We start from the raw sequence: 14,975 nt of genomic DNA on the forward strand, positions 1-14,975 counted from the left end.
TATTTTAATAATTTTACAAGTTGTGATAGTTTATTATTAGATCTTAATATCAATTGGCCAAGATGTGTGCTCTCATATTGTTCTAGTTTGGCTTACAGGGATATATTTCAGGGAAACTTTTCTGTGGAGCACCTCTGTGATTAATGTGTGAGTATTGCTGTGTAAATGGCCCTTGGGGGTCTTCCCCACTACATGGATAAACAAGGCCTTACTATATTAGGTCCCCTTCTTAGCAACTTTGTTCTGTGCACCACTATATTCAGGAAATGAGAACAGACATGCTGTTGGGATGACAAGGATTCAATAGTCAAAAAAGTTTGAGAGTAACTAAATATATTCCCCTCTTGGAGAATCAGAGTACATTAGCATATTAAAGACTTGGAGAATTCCTGTAGGATTAAGGAGACAACAGAAAAGCCTGATTTGGTTTAACTAACATCATGTCTTCCAAATTTATTTGAGTATAGTTCATTTTGTTTTGTTTCATTTTCTCAAGTTTACTTGTTGACATTGTTCTGAGTCACAACTAATGCAGCAAATTTTTCAATCCACTTGTTGGTTTGACCGCTGCTGCTGGGTCTGGATCTCCTCCGACTATGCGCCCTCTTACTATTGCATCCTCCTTTCCTGCAGCCAACATTAGGAACATTAGGTCCTGGAGAGAGCTTAAGTGGGAGCATCCAAATATTTTCTTCATTTGTTCACACATTCATCCAATAACGTTTGAGGATGCACCAAGGACAAAGCACTGGCATGTCCTCAGAGAACTGTGAGGATACCAAAAAGTTTAAATTATGGACTCCCCCTTCAAAGCATATGTCCTAGCTTGAAATGTAAGATAGTGAAAGAAATGTGAGGACCATGTGGTATTCAAGGCCATCAGAATTAGACAAAGAAGAGAGCAGCACTAGCTATGTGATCATGAAAGCTTTGATGAAAAAAATGGCACTTGAGGTGGTCTCTAAAGGCCAACTAATATCTTTATGGGTAGAAATATGGGATCCCATTCTAGGAAGAAGAAATGGCACAAGGGAAAGCACCATGATGGAAGGCCATAAGGCTTACATATGGGACTGGGTAGGTGGTTCAGCTCAACAGACTGGAGGAGAACAGGAGGAATTCAGTTTTCATTAATTAAATTAGGACAATTGATCAAATTGATTAATAGTATTATATGACAAGAAGACCAGAAAATTCACTATGAAACTAGGAAGGTGTAACTTATGGGAACTTTGCATATAATTTTGAGTTGCTATCTTCCACTCTCTGCCGCCTTCTTTCCCTGTTACCATCCCAAGAGCCCAGGCAGTCAGTCCCAGGTGTGATTTTAAAAAGCCTTTAGTAGGTGCGCCTGGGTGGCTTGTAGGTTAAGCATCTGACTTTGGCTCAGGTCATGATCTTGTGGTCTGTGGGTTCCAGCCCCATATCAGGCTCTGTGCTGACAACTCAGACCATAGAGCCCACTTTGGATTCTGTGTCTCTGTCTCTCTCTGCCCCTCTCCAGCTCACATTCTGTCTCTCTGTCTCAAAAAATAAATAAAACTAAGTAAGTATTTAGTAAATTCAACCAATCCCAGTGGTTCTGAGTTTTTAAACAATGCAGCCTGCTTACATTATTGGCTATATGCAACAGTAAAACACAGACAGATGCAAATCACTTTGCTACCCACGCTGAAAGAGTGCTGAATATTGATTTATATGCAGTTTTATAAACGTGTGTGCTGTTGTTGTATGTTTATTTCAATATTAAGAATGATTTGTGTCCTTCTATGCTCCTAGCAATGAAAATCTTCTTAAGATAAATTCCCTCTCTTTTGTAAGTAATAAATCCTCTTCATTCAAAATTAACATAATTCCTGATGATACCACTGAGAAAAGTGCAGAGCATTTTAATCTATTCCAGCCTTCCTTAAGTGTCTCTCCTTACCAGATCTGCAAGTGATTTTACACTTTTTTAATCTTCCTAGTGTCGGATGACATTTAGATATAGAAAGGAAGAAAATTTTCCCATTGGTTTTAAAAAAAATATCTGAGCCATAATGGGTTTCATGGTGGTGGTAGAGGAATAAAAATAAAAATTAGAGAAGACTTACTTTAATTACTAATCTGGGCTATAAAATTAAGGCCATATCCATGGTATAACTTAATGTGATACTATCTCATTTTTAGTCATGGTCACGTCATACATCTATGTATTAGTAAGTTGTGTTTGAAAATGGTCCATGTAGAGTGGGGGGGGAGGGGTTTGAGAACCTTGAAACTACAGAGAAATAGATTTTGATGGTCACTGTATTTCAGTGAAATATACTGACACTGCTTTTGTCCTGATCTTCCAGGAAGTCAGAACTTCGCATTAACAAAGCATCACTGGCTGATTCTGGAGAATATATGTGCAAAGTGACCAGCAAATTAGGAAATGACAGTGCCTCTGCTAACATCACCATTGTGGATTCAAATGGTAAGGGATACCTGCTGCATTCTACTTCTGTCTGTAAGAGGAGGAATCGAGATGTGTGGTAAGAGTTGTAATATGAACTTGTGTGTTAAATCTGCTGGGAACAGATAAAAAACATGGAAGGAAAACCATATACTCCAAGTATCTTGTGTGCCTTCCTTGAAACTCTTCCCTCCCCAAGGTGACACAAACCTGAAACACCTGTAGATTTTTACTTTTTGAGGATTTTAATAAGGTCATGAATGGAAAAAACAGAAAGAGGTTATACCTCCTCTTTAGATTTGTCCGGGATGGCTGCCGTCTTTGGCTCTGTCAGTAACAGCATGTGTATGTGTATATATATGTGTGTGTGTATTTATATACAGAATACATATGTATATGCAGGTTATATGTGTATTACATACATATGTATGCACATATGTATATTACATATGAATATGTGTACAGTGCATGTGTGTGTGTGTGCATAACAGAATACAATCCTGACTCAGTCCTGGATATTTTAATGTTCTCTGTGTTGTTAATACAGCTGGCTCTAGGTAGTAGGAAGTTAGGCCTTTCCATTTTTTTTTTAGGCCTGTTAATTCTGCAAACAGGAGAGACTTAGAGGCAAAGCATTTCCTACCATGTTTAGTCTTGGGCTTCTGCTTCCCTGAGAACAGAGCCAGGGAGATTGGTTAAGCAAATGAAGGACTTGGAGGTAGAAGGTACCACTCCCCTTCCGGCAGCTTCTCTGAGTGCTCTCAAGAAGTGAACGCGCCATAGCTGGTGGTGGCTGTCTGCTCAGGATATCCCAGTTGATGGAGTCACCTCTAGAAGGTGAGGAGCTAGCAGGGAGAGCGTCTCAATCTCTTGAAATAATAAAATGTGACTTCAAAAACCCTTTGGTGCTTCTTTTTCTTTTTGCATCATGGTACTTAACTACCGCCTACACAAGCCCTGTCATCTGTCATAAAGCCAAGCCTAATTACACTGCCCCATGCTGGGCAGCAGAGGAGAGGGTCTGCTCTGAAGGCCTGGTCTCCTAAAGTGGTAAGGTAAAAGTGTGCGGGACGAGTAAAGATAACTTCAAGGGTCACCTCCACAGGAGATGGATGTAGCTTGTGCCCATTGGCTTAGGCGGACTGGGAGAAGGGAGTAAGGTAAAAATACGGAATAGGGTTGGGAAAGTTAATTCCCAGCCTTCATTGCATTCCCCACTGAACTACTCTGTGGCAGGGTAATCAGAGTTCATTACTTTAATTTTAAATACCTCCCTCCACAGAGAGTAAAGGACAACAGCGAAAAGCAGTTTCTGTTACTATTTTTAGGAGCTGTGTTTATAGTTTAAAACGTAAAAGCCATTTAAACTTTATATGAGTAAATATAGCATCACTTCACTTTTTAATCAGCACAGGTTAAGCAGGGAACATGCCGCTGGTGGTGTTTTACCCCACGTGGAATTTTATAAGATGCTACTTGAAACACAGATTTAAGGGCTAATTTCAGTGACCTATTCTTGTTTTTTTTTCCTATTGTGCCATGTTTAGTAGCTTGTTCTCAGCTTGTCATTGGCTTGGTCGAATGTGTCTCCTTGTGGTAAATGCTATTGAATTATGATTTTGACACTTGGATTAGATTTGTAGAGCAATGTATACTATAAATTCCCGGGAAAATACAATTAGAATAAGTGTCACGGTCTCACGGAGTGCTGACAGTACTATTCTATTATTCTGCGTTTTCTGATTTTCAGGATTAAGCAGTGAATTATTTACTAGTATATCATTCCTGGCAAAAGCCCATAGGGTGTAGGTTTTTATTAATTTTGGGGTGCTGAATGATAATACAGCTTTTTACGTTTCTCTCAGGGGAGAGACATGCCACTCATTTTTCTATATTAATTCCTTCAAGAATTGGCCCCCAATTTGAATATTTAGTATTGATCAGTTATAGTGTAGAGAAATCAAAGTTGGCATGTTTTTGATAATCAGTCTTTTTTACCTGACAGAAATAGAGGTTTCCAGAATATTATAAGGAAGTCATTCTTAAACAACTAACAAAGATTCATTACAGAATGGAGTCTTACTGGCTTACGTAGAGCATCTGAAAGAGAATAAAGAATCTCAATTATAATACACGATGGTCTGGTCTTTCTTTTCTTCTTAGAACCCTGGGGATAGTTTATCCTTTTCCAACCCTCTCATTACATTTAAAAAGGAATGTAGACTTAGCATAAGTCTAAAAACAGACACATTCAGGATCATGAGATATTTGGTAGCAAAGGAGGACATGACACCAGATTTCTTGTATTCCTGGTCTAGTGTGTCTCACTCTGTACCATGAGTTTGTGAATGTTTAAGTAGATCCTTCGGTTTGTGAAGGACAAAAACTGAAGGAAGGGTGTGAGACCTAAAGAGAGAGGGGTTCTGTGGGGAAGAACTGTAATTCCATTGTTACTGGGTATCAAGAAGAAAAGTGTACCTAGGACATATCGAAAAATTTAGGTAGCAGGGTTTTCTGGATCTTCTCTCTAGTGTTTCTGCCTTTGCTGTGCCTCAGATACTTTCTTGATTCTTCTGTTTCTTTTATCTTCTCACCTCTTTTGCCTTCACCTGTGCCACTTTATATTCTGAACTCTAACCTGATTGTGATCCCACGTGGCCATTTCTTCATGACTCTTTGTAAGGCATTCTTTCCATTTTAATTCCTATGTTAGATTGTTTTCTTAGTTCCAAAGCAGATTCTCCATTGCCAAGAATCGGATTTGCAGAACTTACTGTGCCAGATCATATGGAAAGACCTAGAGAGCTTACCAGTCAGCTGCCTCTGGTCAAGTGCTTGTTCTGGGCTCAACCCTGGAGAATATGACACATGGCTGCCTAGAAACACCCCTCTCCTCAGAGGCCGTGGGCCTGCGTGCTGTTCATCAGAGCCTGTGGCTTGGCGACCACCATGATAGACAAGGCTGTGTGTTTGGCAGATGGGAAGACTCTCTTCTCCCCCTACACCTCAGGGGCTTAGTGTGGCACAACCAAAAAGAAATAAGTCGTCATTCTGGTCCTTCAGCCTCTTCTACTCCTCTCTGAATTTGGTATATTCAGACCAATTCTTGTTATCAAAGAAGTCTCGGCTCAGGTCCAGAGCTCACTGGGACTCAGAAACACAACCTTTGTGTTGTCACATCCCTATATCCTTAGAAATCTGGGGAAACATTGCACAGAAACTCTTCCAGAGAGAAAAAGAGAACTCTTCTGTGATTATAAACTGCCACATGGCTAAACTGTCTCTTCCTAAATGTGTTTTTATTGTTGATTTGGGCCAAGAAAGTGGAATTCTCAAGAATTTCATTTTCCTATGGGGTCCTAGAAAAAAATGTTTTAAAAATAAGAATATGTTTTCAAAATATTATATTATATAAAACTTTCCTTGAGATTTTAATTAGTTTTCTATACAGTGTTAGTCGTTTTGTTAATTTTGTGTTGTTTCACTCATCTCTCCCATGTTTCTCCAGTAAGTACACAACTGTGGTCTGATAATTTCTGCATAGATTATCTTGCTCAAAGATCCTGGTTTGCTGCTGTAAACTAATTATCCTAATTTTATCCTATGCAACAGATTCCTTGTGACTCACTGAAATTCCCGCATGGCTGCCTTCTTTGCACTAAAATGTTCAGAATATATTTTAGCACAAGATTCTAGAGGAGATGGCAGAAGATGGGGGAGATCTGCCTGAGAGATTGTTTTCTTTTCTCCTCAGAAAAAAAGTGAAAAATGTAGCAAGTTCATCTTTTAATTCTATTAACACAGATATATAACGATTAGGGGAAAAAATTGGCTTAGACCACAGAAGTCTTCTGTCCAATATTATAAACGTTCTGCAGTGAAACTCATTGTTGAGATTTGCTTAGATTAGCAACTATATATAAAGGAAATGACAACAAAAACCCATGAAATTCTTGAATTGTTAAAAGCTTGAGTGAAATAATGACCATATTTTCAATATTTTCAAGCATTTAGAACAGAACATATATGTATGTAGCCAATCATTTTGTTCAACTATGTATTAGAAAGTTATGTTGTCTACCTTTTCCAATGCCCTTTTAATCTGATCTTATTTGGAAAAAAGAATTTGCCATACAGTAGACAGATACACACCTATAATCTGCTCATTAATTTTTGGGCTTTGTGAGTGTAATAAAGTCCTTTGAGCTTTGTTATTAAAAAAATGTCATCAGGCGCCTAGGTGACTCAGAGATTTGAGGATCTGACTCTTGATTTCAGCTCAGGTTGTGATCTCACGGTTGTGAGAGAGGTTCTCTCTCTCGCTCTCTCTCTTTCTCTCTCTCTCTCTCTCTCTCTCTCTCTGTCCTTCTCTCTCTCTCTGCCCTCTCCTTTGTGTGCTCTCTCTCTATCCCTCTTTTTTTCTGCCCTTCTCCTTTGTGTGCACTTTCTCTCAAAAGAAAACAAAAAAAGAAGGCTGTCATAGGTAACCATCATCACATGATGCATTATGGGTAGATTCCTTCATGAATTCAAATATGGCAGCCTACAAGGCCACAGATACCATGCTGATATAGACTGTACACTGTATGTTCATTTTTATTTGCATTTCATTTTGCTCAGTCTTTATATAGGAAACCCTAATTTTGCAATTAATTCGTAGTTGAGGAGCTCTATGAAAACTCCTGGGCATCAGATTAGGGAAGAGAGAAATAGACCTAACTGGTTTTCAAATTAATTAACTACTGCACTCTTTAAAGGATTAATACAAGAAAATATACATAGTAATCAATCATATCCTCTACTAGATTTTCTTTTTCTAATCAGGAGAAAAATTATTTGAGTGAGATTCAAGATCCCATAGCAACATTGGGCTCATAGCAATAAATTTGCTGTTTCCTCTGAGATGAACAAAAAATATTATGTCCACAAAATGTGACTAATACATCAATGGATCCTTTAAAAATTGGCTCATGTGGGTAATAGGCTTAGTTTTCCCCTCTTGCAAACTGACGGTGGTGTCAGAAATGTTGTGATAATGGTAAATGAGCTGTAGTTATACTGATAATCATAAAAAATGTTTCATAATCTGTAAAGCAGTCCCCATGTATGTTGTATTCTATTGTATTCCCATGAAGGATAATAAGGAAGAACATCATGAGTAGAATAGAGTTATCTTTCCAATGCATAGTATCTGTTGTGTCCCTACAGCATTTAGTCATTTCAGAATTTCTCTGTGGTTTGAGAGGAAGCTCAATGTTGTTTGAGCAGGAATGCAGACACTTGAGGATGTTTCTGAAGTCATCTTTACTAGTGCTAATACGTAAATGGGCCCATTGATGACTTGATCATATTTTTTGTACACACAATAATAACCTATAATTTTAGAATAATAAAGAGGCACAGAAATGGATGTTTAAATATGTACAGACACATTGTACGAATTTTTGTATATATGTACATGTGCATTTTGCTCACTAGTTAAATGCAGTATATTGTGCTCATGGTGAAATCTCAAAACAAGTCATGCATACATAATAATTAGAAAAATTACTTTCCAGAAGGTGTCATTTTTCAAATGCTGCAACTTTTTCGAGACAGATCGATTTATTAAAAATGCATTCAAACATTACAAATACACGAATGTTCCTTATGTTTACTTGCCTACTCAGCATAAGTTGCTCAGCTGTGTTCAGCTCCTGATAATTCTAAATCCTCATTAATTTGCACTAATGAAGGGAATGTCCTTTATAAATTAACAAATTTAATATACCCAATTACTGTAGGAAAAATATTTTTGCTTAAATAAATATCAAGAAGATTATAGGACTTATTTTTTTAAATCTGTAATTGTAACAGAATTATTTTCAATCACTTACAACAAAGACTGTTTTGTAAATCTATTAATTCTACCCAAAACATGCATAAAAATGCTTGCTGAGTGGTTTTAATCAAAACGATTAATTTTTCTTATTAGCATGACTCTTTTAGTGTGAAAGTATACAATTTCCTAACTTCTGTTTCCCCCAAGATAATTCAGAAGGTTTATATTTGGAACCATAATCATTAAAGGTATTTTTAAAGTGTCCAGGGTAAATATCTAATTTTAGGAAAGGATATTATTATTATTTTTTTAAGAACATAAGGTTATTTTAAGTCATCTCTGTGCAGATAGATTTTTGTGGTAACCTCCTGTTCAGGTATTTTTATGTAACATTCAATTAAAAAAGGAAATGTTATGGCTAACCTTTCCTATAATCTGAGATCTTTCATGCTAGAGATAGAAAAGCTCTGACTTTTTTTTTCTTGGAAGGTCATAGTGGACAAGTACTTGGTTTGTCAAAAATAAATTTGAAGAGTCTTGATATTCATGCTGGGTTTGGGATTTCTGCCCAATTCTTGTGACACTAAGCTTACTAGTACTTTAGTCTGGCTGTCACATCATTGATGGATCCCAAGGGACAGGATAAGGAAACATCTCTCCTAATGTGGGCACTTGCTTGAAAACGTGGATCTTCTTCTAGGTATTTGTAGAGCAAGATAAGTGTTGTGAATCTTTGATTAAAATGTTTCTCTCAGATTCAATTTTCCCCACAGAAGAACACTTTCATTTCCTGCAGCCCACATCAAAACAGTTAGCTGTGGCCATGTTATACAGATATGGTGCAATACCAATCAAGAATATCTTCTTCAGTTCCTGCTGCTTGAGAAAGCCCAAAGGACATCATACAGCCTCACATTCTGATTCCTGTCTCTTGGTCCCATTTGTCGTGGGCAGAAGAGGCAATAGAGGCTGCTGTCATGGGCAGAAGAGGCAATAGAGGCTTCTTCAAGTTGAAGAAATGTTGCCACTTAAAATTCATCCTGCTTGCCTCCTGGACTAGTCCCACTATGGAAACCCTAAATGGCCAAATCTTTATTTAAGGATGATTGCATTGACCATGAACATTTCTAACTCCATGTTTAATAGATTCAGATCTATATGATAACATATATGACTTGTTTAGGATTTGGTCACTACTAGTAATATATATATAATATATATTTGGTAGCTACTATATATTACTATATATATATATATATATATATATATATATATATATATATACACACACAGACACACACATATATATATCTTGCAACAGATTCGACTTGCCTGTTTGTCCTGGTTAGTAAACAGTAAATATTGAAATGTCATTAAGTCATTTAACAATAATTATACAAACAGTGAAGTTGAGTGATACTCATTATTGTATCACTACATCTTTCCAGGCTTCATAAAACTGTGCCTTATTGAATATACTAGATCTTAACAACTAAAACCCTGTGCAGAAGGACAGAAAGAGGATAGAATTGGTCAGTGTAATCGTCCTTTGCTCCATTATAAAGCCAACTGAGAGCAAGTCAAAGTTTGAACACAACTCTCGTGATCCCCATGGTAATGGTTTGTCCAGAAGGATGCAGTTTCTTCTTCATCCCCTTGGCCTGGGAGCTGCCTACTTCCTCGGTGCCCTGCCCAGAGTAGCTCAAAGTCTCTCCTATAAGGCACCCCTCTTGATTACCATTGGGAATGTTCTGTAGATTTCGATGCTGGAACTCAATCTCTTTCACCAATCCCAAGTAGAAACGTCGCTTGCTTTTGTTTTTGAACAAAAATGTAACTCTTGAAAGACTCATAACTAAAAAATTCTGACCACAGCTTTGATCCTGAAACTTTGATTTTTTTTTTTTTTTTTGGTACTTCTGCTCTGTCTTCCTTTCTGAGAAGGAACCCACAGCCTTTTTGCTGAATGTGTAGTCCCCATCACTGACGCAGTGGGAGCAGGAAATTCTCCTTACCTACTCCAGCACAGCTCATCTTGTGTTCTTTGCCCAAGAAAAAGGAACTACTTCCCTGGACAGTCTTTTTTTTTTTTTCATTTCTCTCTTTCAGGGTGGCTAAAGCCTGGGTTTTCATCACCCTCTTGCAATACTTTCTTCCTTTACACTCTTACAGTTTGAAGGCAGGCTGTGGAAGTGGCTCCCGGCCTCCTGATCATACATCATAATCTCCTATCACCTTTTCTTTTTGCAGAGATCAGCACAGGCATGCCAACCTCAACTGAAAGAGCATATGTGTCTTCAGGTAAGGAAAATTAGCTCCACAAATTTTACTAACCAGACGACAGACATAACTGCTGGCTGCCCCTTCTACTAATCAGACCCCCTTCTGCATCCAAGTTGCAACCGTTCTTGCTTTCTGCTCTAACGTTTTCTCCAGTTCATTTTACCACTTTGGATTTTACTTAAAGGAGTACAGTTCTTGCTGTATTTCTGAAGTTGGGCCTGAAAGGCATGCATGGGAAAAAGAAATGTCTAGATACAACTTAGTGATGTTAGAGCACTAAAGAAGACATCTGGGTTATACATTCAGTTTATATGATCTTTATAGGTGCTTCTCTTAGCTGCTTCTGTTCTCTCTCATCTCTCGCAGTTTAATCCTGGGTAATGTGTCCGTGTCTAATCTCTGACCTCCGGGCTCCTAATGATCAGTTGTGGGTCACTAAACTTACAGAAAGCACTGTTATAAGCCTGAATTTTTCAAATGTTGTTGGGTTTTTTTTTTTTTTTTTTTGGCTTGTTTTATTTCTTACTTGCCTATAGTATTTGTTGGTAGCAGTTAGAATCTGGGCAGATATTAGCTACTTATAACCCAACTCTACTACTGTACTAATGCATGTATACCCATAATTCCTTTCTTTCTCCACTAGCTTTGAATTTACTCTGCTGTGAATTTAATTTTTTTCAATTTTATATTCCTTATGCTCTGTTATTCTATGGTGAACAGGACCTTGGAACTTTGAAAAATTCACATTTAGGTAGAAGCAAGTTTTTAGAGACCTAGATTCAAAACTCACTTCAGAGGTATAATGATAACATGTTTTTGCATAATACCTTACAGTTCACAAAGATTTTTGCATCTCATCTGGTAATCACAAAAGATGTGCAAAACGAGACATTATTTTTCTTCTTTGTGCAGATGAGAAAATTGAAGCATTAGAAATGTTAAGTCCCATATCTCAGTAAGTAGGAGAGCAGAGCCTTTCAGCTCAGTATTCCTTCCCATTACCCCATGCTTAATGTTTCGGCTTCATTGATTTCCTGCATTATGGGCTTGTACCTTGTTGAAACTTAAGGAGGCCATATTATCGATCACAGCCTTTTTTTTTTTTTTTTCACTTACCTTCACCAATTTCTCCTCTTTCCTTCAAACCCATTGTTTCAGGATCATAAGAGCTAAATTTCCCTGTATCCTAGACTGCTTTGGCCATGTTTAGGGCATATTCATGTGTTCTACATAAAGATGTACATATCTGTGTTGTGGGGCAGGATGATCCTGGAGCCTAAGAGGGTTATGCTTCTCCAAGTAACAGAAAGAAAGAGAGAGAGAGAGAGGAGAGAGAGAGAGAGAGACAGAGGAGGAAACAGAGAGATAAAAAGAACAAACAGAAAGAGAAAAGTTGTTGAGTCACCTGAATTTTCTTCCCATTCCATTCAGGCATTCCTTTACCAGAAGGGACTTCCCTGTCTGACTCTAGTAGATACTGTTAGGAAGCTGGGCTTTTCACTATGCTGTGTTTATCTTGGGAATTTGCAGTGACTGTAACTCTTATTTTCTGATATATGACTTGACTCTTCATAATCTTCTGGCTGCTGAATTTCAATCCCTCTTTGATACTAAATTGTTCTTCTCTCTGACTAATACAAACCCTTAGGTCCCATGCTTTTTTTCCTGCATGTGTTATGTTTTATGCTCTGTCTTTAAATACCAGTCTTCCCTCTTTATGCTTGATACCTAAGAGACTCATGCTACCATACATCTCCAGTGATTGTACATTATGAATTCCTTTAGTATGTTTTGTTTAATCCTAACGTAATTGCTCCTGTGGGTCTTGTATGGATGTTATTTAGCACCATGTTTGGTCAGGATGTTTATGCAGTCCATATTGCCTGAGAATACTTTCCTTATTCTTTTCCCCTCTATGCATGAAAGTTGACTTTCATTCTCTCTGAGTATGGGGATAGTTCTTAATATCGAGGCCGCACTTGAGGCAAGGAATTATCCATCTGACTCAGAGTCAGGATCTGCCCAGAGTGATGTTTCTAGGAGGGTCATACAGCAGTTGGTACATAGGGTATCCTCACAGGGGGACTGAGTCCATTTTCATCCCTTTCAAAAGAGTCTTTGGACTCCGTGGTCCTCTGTTGGTCTTTGAATATTGTATGTATCTTCCTCTGGCTTTGAAACGCTTCAGCATCTCTGTTGTACTGTTTTCTAGTCCTTTTTCTGGATGATCTTCAAGCCTGGCAAATTTCTGATTTAAGAATGCAAGCAGCATGACTCAATAAAGGCTCATTTCACTTCTTTGTTTTATAGAGTCTCCCATTAGAATATCAGTATCAACAGAAGGAGCAAATACTTCTTCATGTAAGTATATTTAAATATTACATTCACTAGTTTTTAACCTAAAACAGTACCTGCTTCTGAAGATCGTGTTCCTGTCTCGCCTCTGCCCTTACTGAGGAACAGCCCGTCAAGTTCAGGAGCAGATAGTATTTGCTCTTTGGAAAGGAATGGCCCCTTGCTATGCTTAGGATGGGCTCTATATCCTCTCCCCCTAAGATACATATGGATATTAGAAGACATGACGTGTGTGGTGGTTTTATAATGTAGTATATTTGAATGTTGAAAAATGACTACCAAACCTCCGAGGCCTGGTTCTAGGTGAGCCATAGAGAATACGGTTGGTTGTTTTTAGTGTGTCTTGATGCCTTCAGCCATTGCCTGAGGTCTGATACTCAGCTGATACCCAGCTGTTAGGGGCCTCTTGTAAAGCTCCCCTGTTCCCATGTAAAGTCTGTTGTGACAGAGTAAGAAAACTATATATAGATGCCCTTAATTCAAATTTGATAGCAAGTGACTAATTATGAGAATGCTTGAAAGCAAATCCCCAGGCAAGATCTCAGATTGGTTTTCATCTGTTTAATGTGAAATGTGCTTTGTGCTTATGGAATTGTGCACGGTTAGATTGATTGGTGCTTTGTGCCCTGTCAGGGGAACTTAAGAAATTAGCAAGTACTAGTGAAAATAGTTTTGATACTTATGAATCGTGAATGGCATAGAATTACGTTTTGATATCCAGCGGGGGAATTTATCAGACCTTGAAAATAAAGCCTCTAATTACAGTTATTCTCTCCCTTATTTTAGTTCTTTATTTAAAGCTATTTCTCAGTTTGATAAGCTCTTCAATAAATAGACGTCCCCAGTGATTCTGCTCCAGCCCAGAGGGTGTGTTTAAGGAATGATTTCCTTTAGCTCTCAGCATAGTAGGGACCACTTGCAAGAAGGTCTGTCCATTTGGCGACTTTAGTTGTTTCCTCCGTCTGTTGTAACAGATCTAGTTTGATCCTAAAGCCTTTCCCATTGGGTTGATGGTACCACAACTGTAACAATATGATGTAAACGTATCTCTTATTGCAAGAAGTATGATGTTTTGACTATATTTTAGATAGATAAAGCATCATTTAACTAGATTGATGGCCGAAGTCTAGGGAGATCAAACAGGAGATAAAATACTAGAGAGGACTAAATTGGCTTCTTCTGTCTTCTAACGATACTCATTACATAGTCTGAAATGATAATCCCTTCTGGGGAGTTTGGGATATTTGTTATTTAATTCTAGTTATAAAAAGATTAGTGTAATTATATAGATTTTAGCTGACTAGCATTAAGGAATCATGTGGAGCTTTGTTTTAGATGTTTGAGTGTTTATTATACAAGGGCAAATACTGGATTTTTCCTTTTGGCATTTTGTCTGGGAACAGTTTCTGCCCTGCATGATTCATTGAATGAAGTTATTGGAACTCTTGTCATCGGAACCCTCACGCTATCACTAATAGGGCAATGGATGCTATCCTTAAGCAGATCCGAGCAGCCTTAGAATAGAAGAAATACTTCTTTGGGTTTTCTAGAGCTTTAGGGAACTGAAATGAATCTCTCAGTTCACATTTGTATTCATTGCAATACTGGTGAGAGAGAAATAATTTTGAAATCTGATCTCTAACTCTCAGCAGAGTTAGTTCCTGTTGTTTGGTAAAGGTTTTCGATGAAGAAAGAGGCTTTGTATTTCGCTATCATGTTAAAATATTTCAGTGTTTCATTTTCATGCATCTCTCCTTCCCAGTTCATGCTAGACTCTCAGTAAATGCTGTGGAATTGATTAATGCCTACATATTTTTTTTATTCTCATGAAAATAGGCTCTCTAATTTGAAAATACAACCAATAGTGGCAGGATCCTAAGTCTAGTCTTGGTTAGAACAGTGAGAGTGGTGTGAGGCACTCAACTCATCTGTGGGCAGCATCCCCAGAACCCCGCATTGCAGAAGGCTGTGATGTCAGCACAGCTCCATCTAGTAAAAGCTGCAGGGGAAACTGGAGGAAATAGCAATAAGCGGAACTTAAACATTCAAACAATATCTAAGAATCGAAGACCTTGGGAA

The 14,975-nt window shown here is 37.9% G+C and overlaps 1 protein-coding gene across 1 annotated transcript in view; it reads left to right on the plus strand.

Annotated features, from left to right (window-relative positions):
- The first annotated feature begins 10,166 nt into the window (after window positions 1-10,166).
- Window positions 10,167-14,975, plus strand: part of NRG1 (neuregulin 1) — a 149,733-nt gene continuing 144,924 nt past the window's right edge. The window contains exons 1-2 of the mRNA XM_029935804.1: window positions 10,167-10,559; window positions 12,852-12,902. Coding sequence (XP_029791664.1) covers window positions 10,523-10,559; window positions 12,852-12,902 — 88 coding nt within the window. The 5' untranslated portion in view covers window positions 10,167-10,522. The remainder of the gene's footprint in view (window positions 10,560-12,851; window positions 12,903-14,975) is intronic.

The sequence above is a fragment of the Suricata suricatta genome, chromosome 1, assembly GCF_006229205.1.
Source record: "Suricata suricatta isolate VVHF042 chromosome 1, meerkat_22Aug2017_6uvM2_HiC, whole genome shotgun sequence".
Taxonomy (NCBI): Eukaryota; Metazoa; Chordata; class Mammalia; order Carnivora; family Herpestidae; genus Suricata; species Suricata suricatta.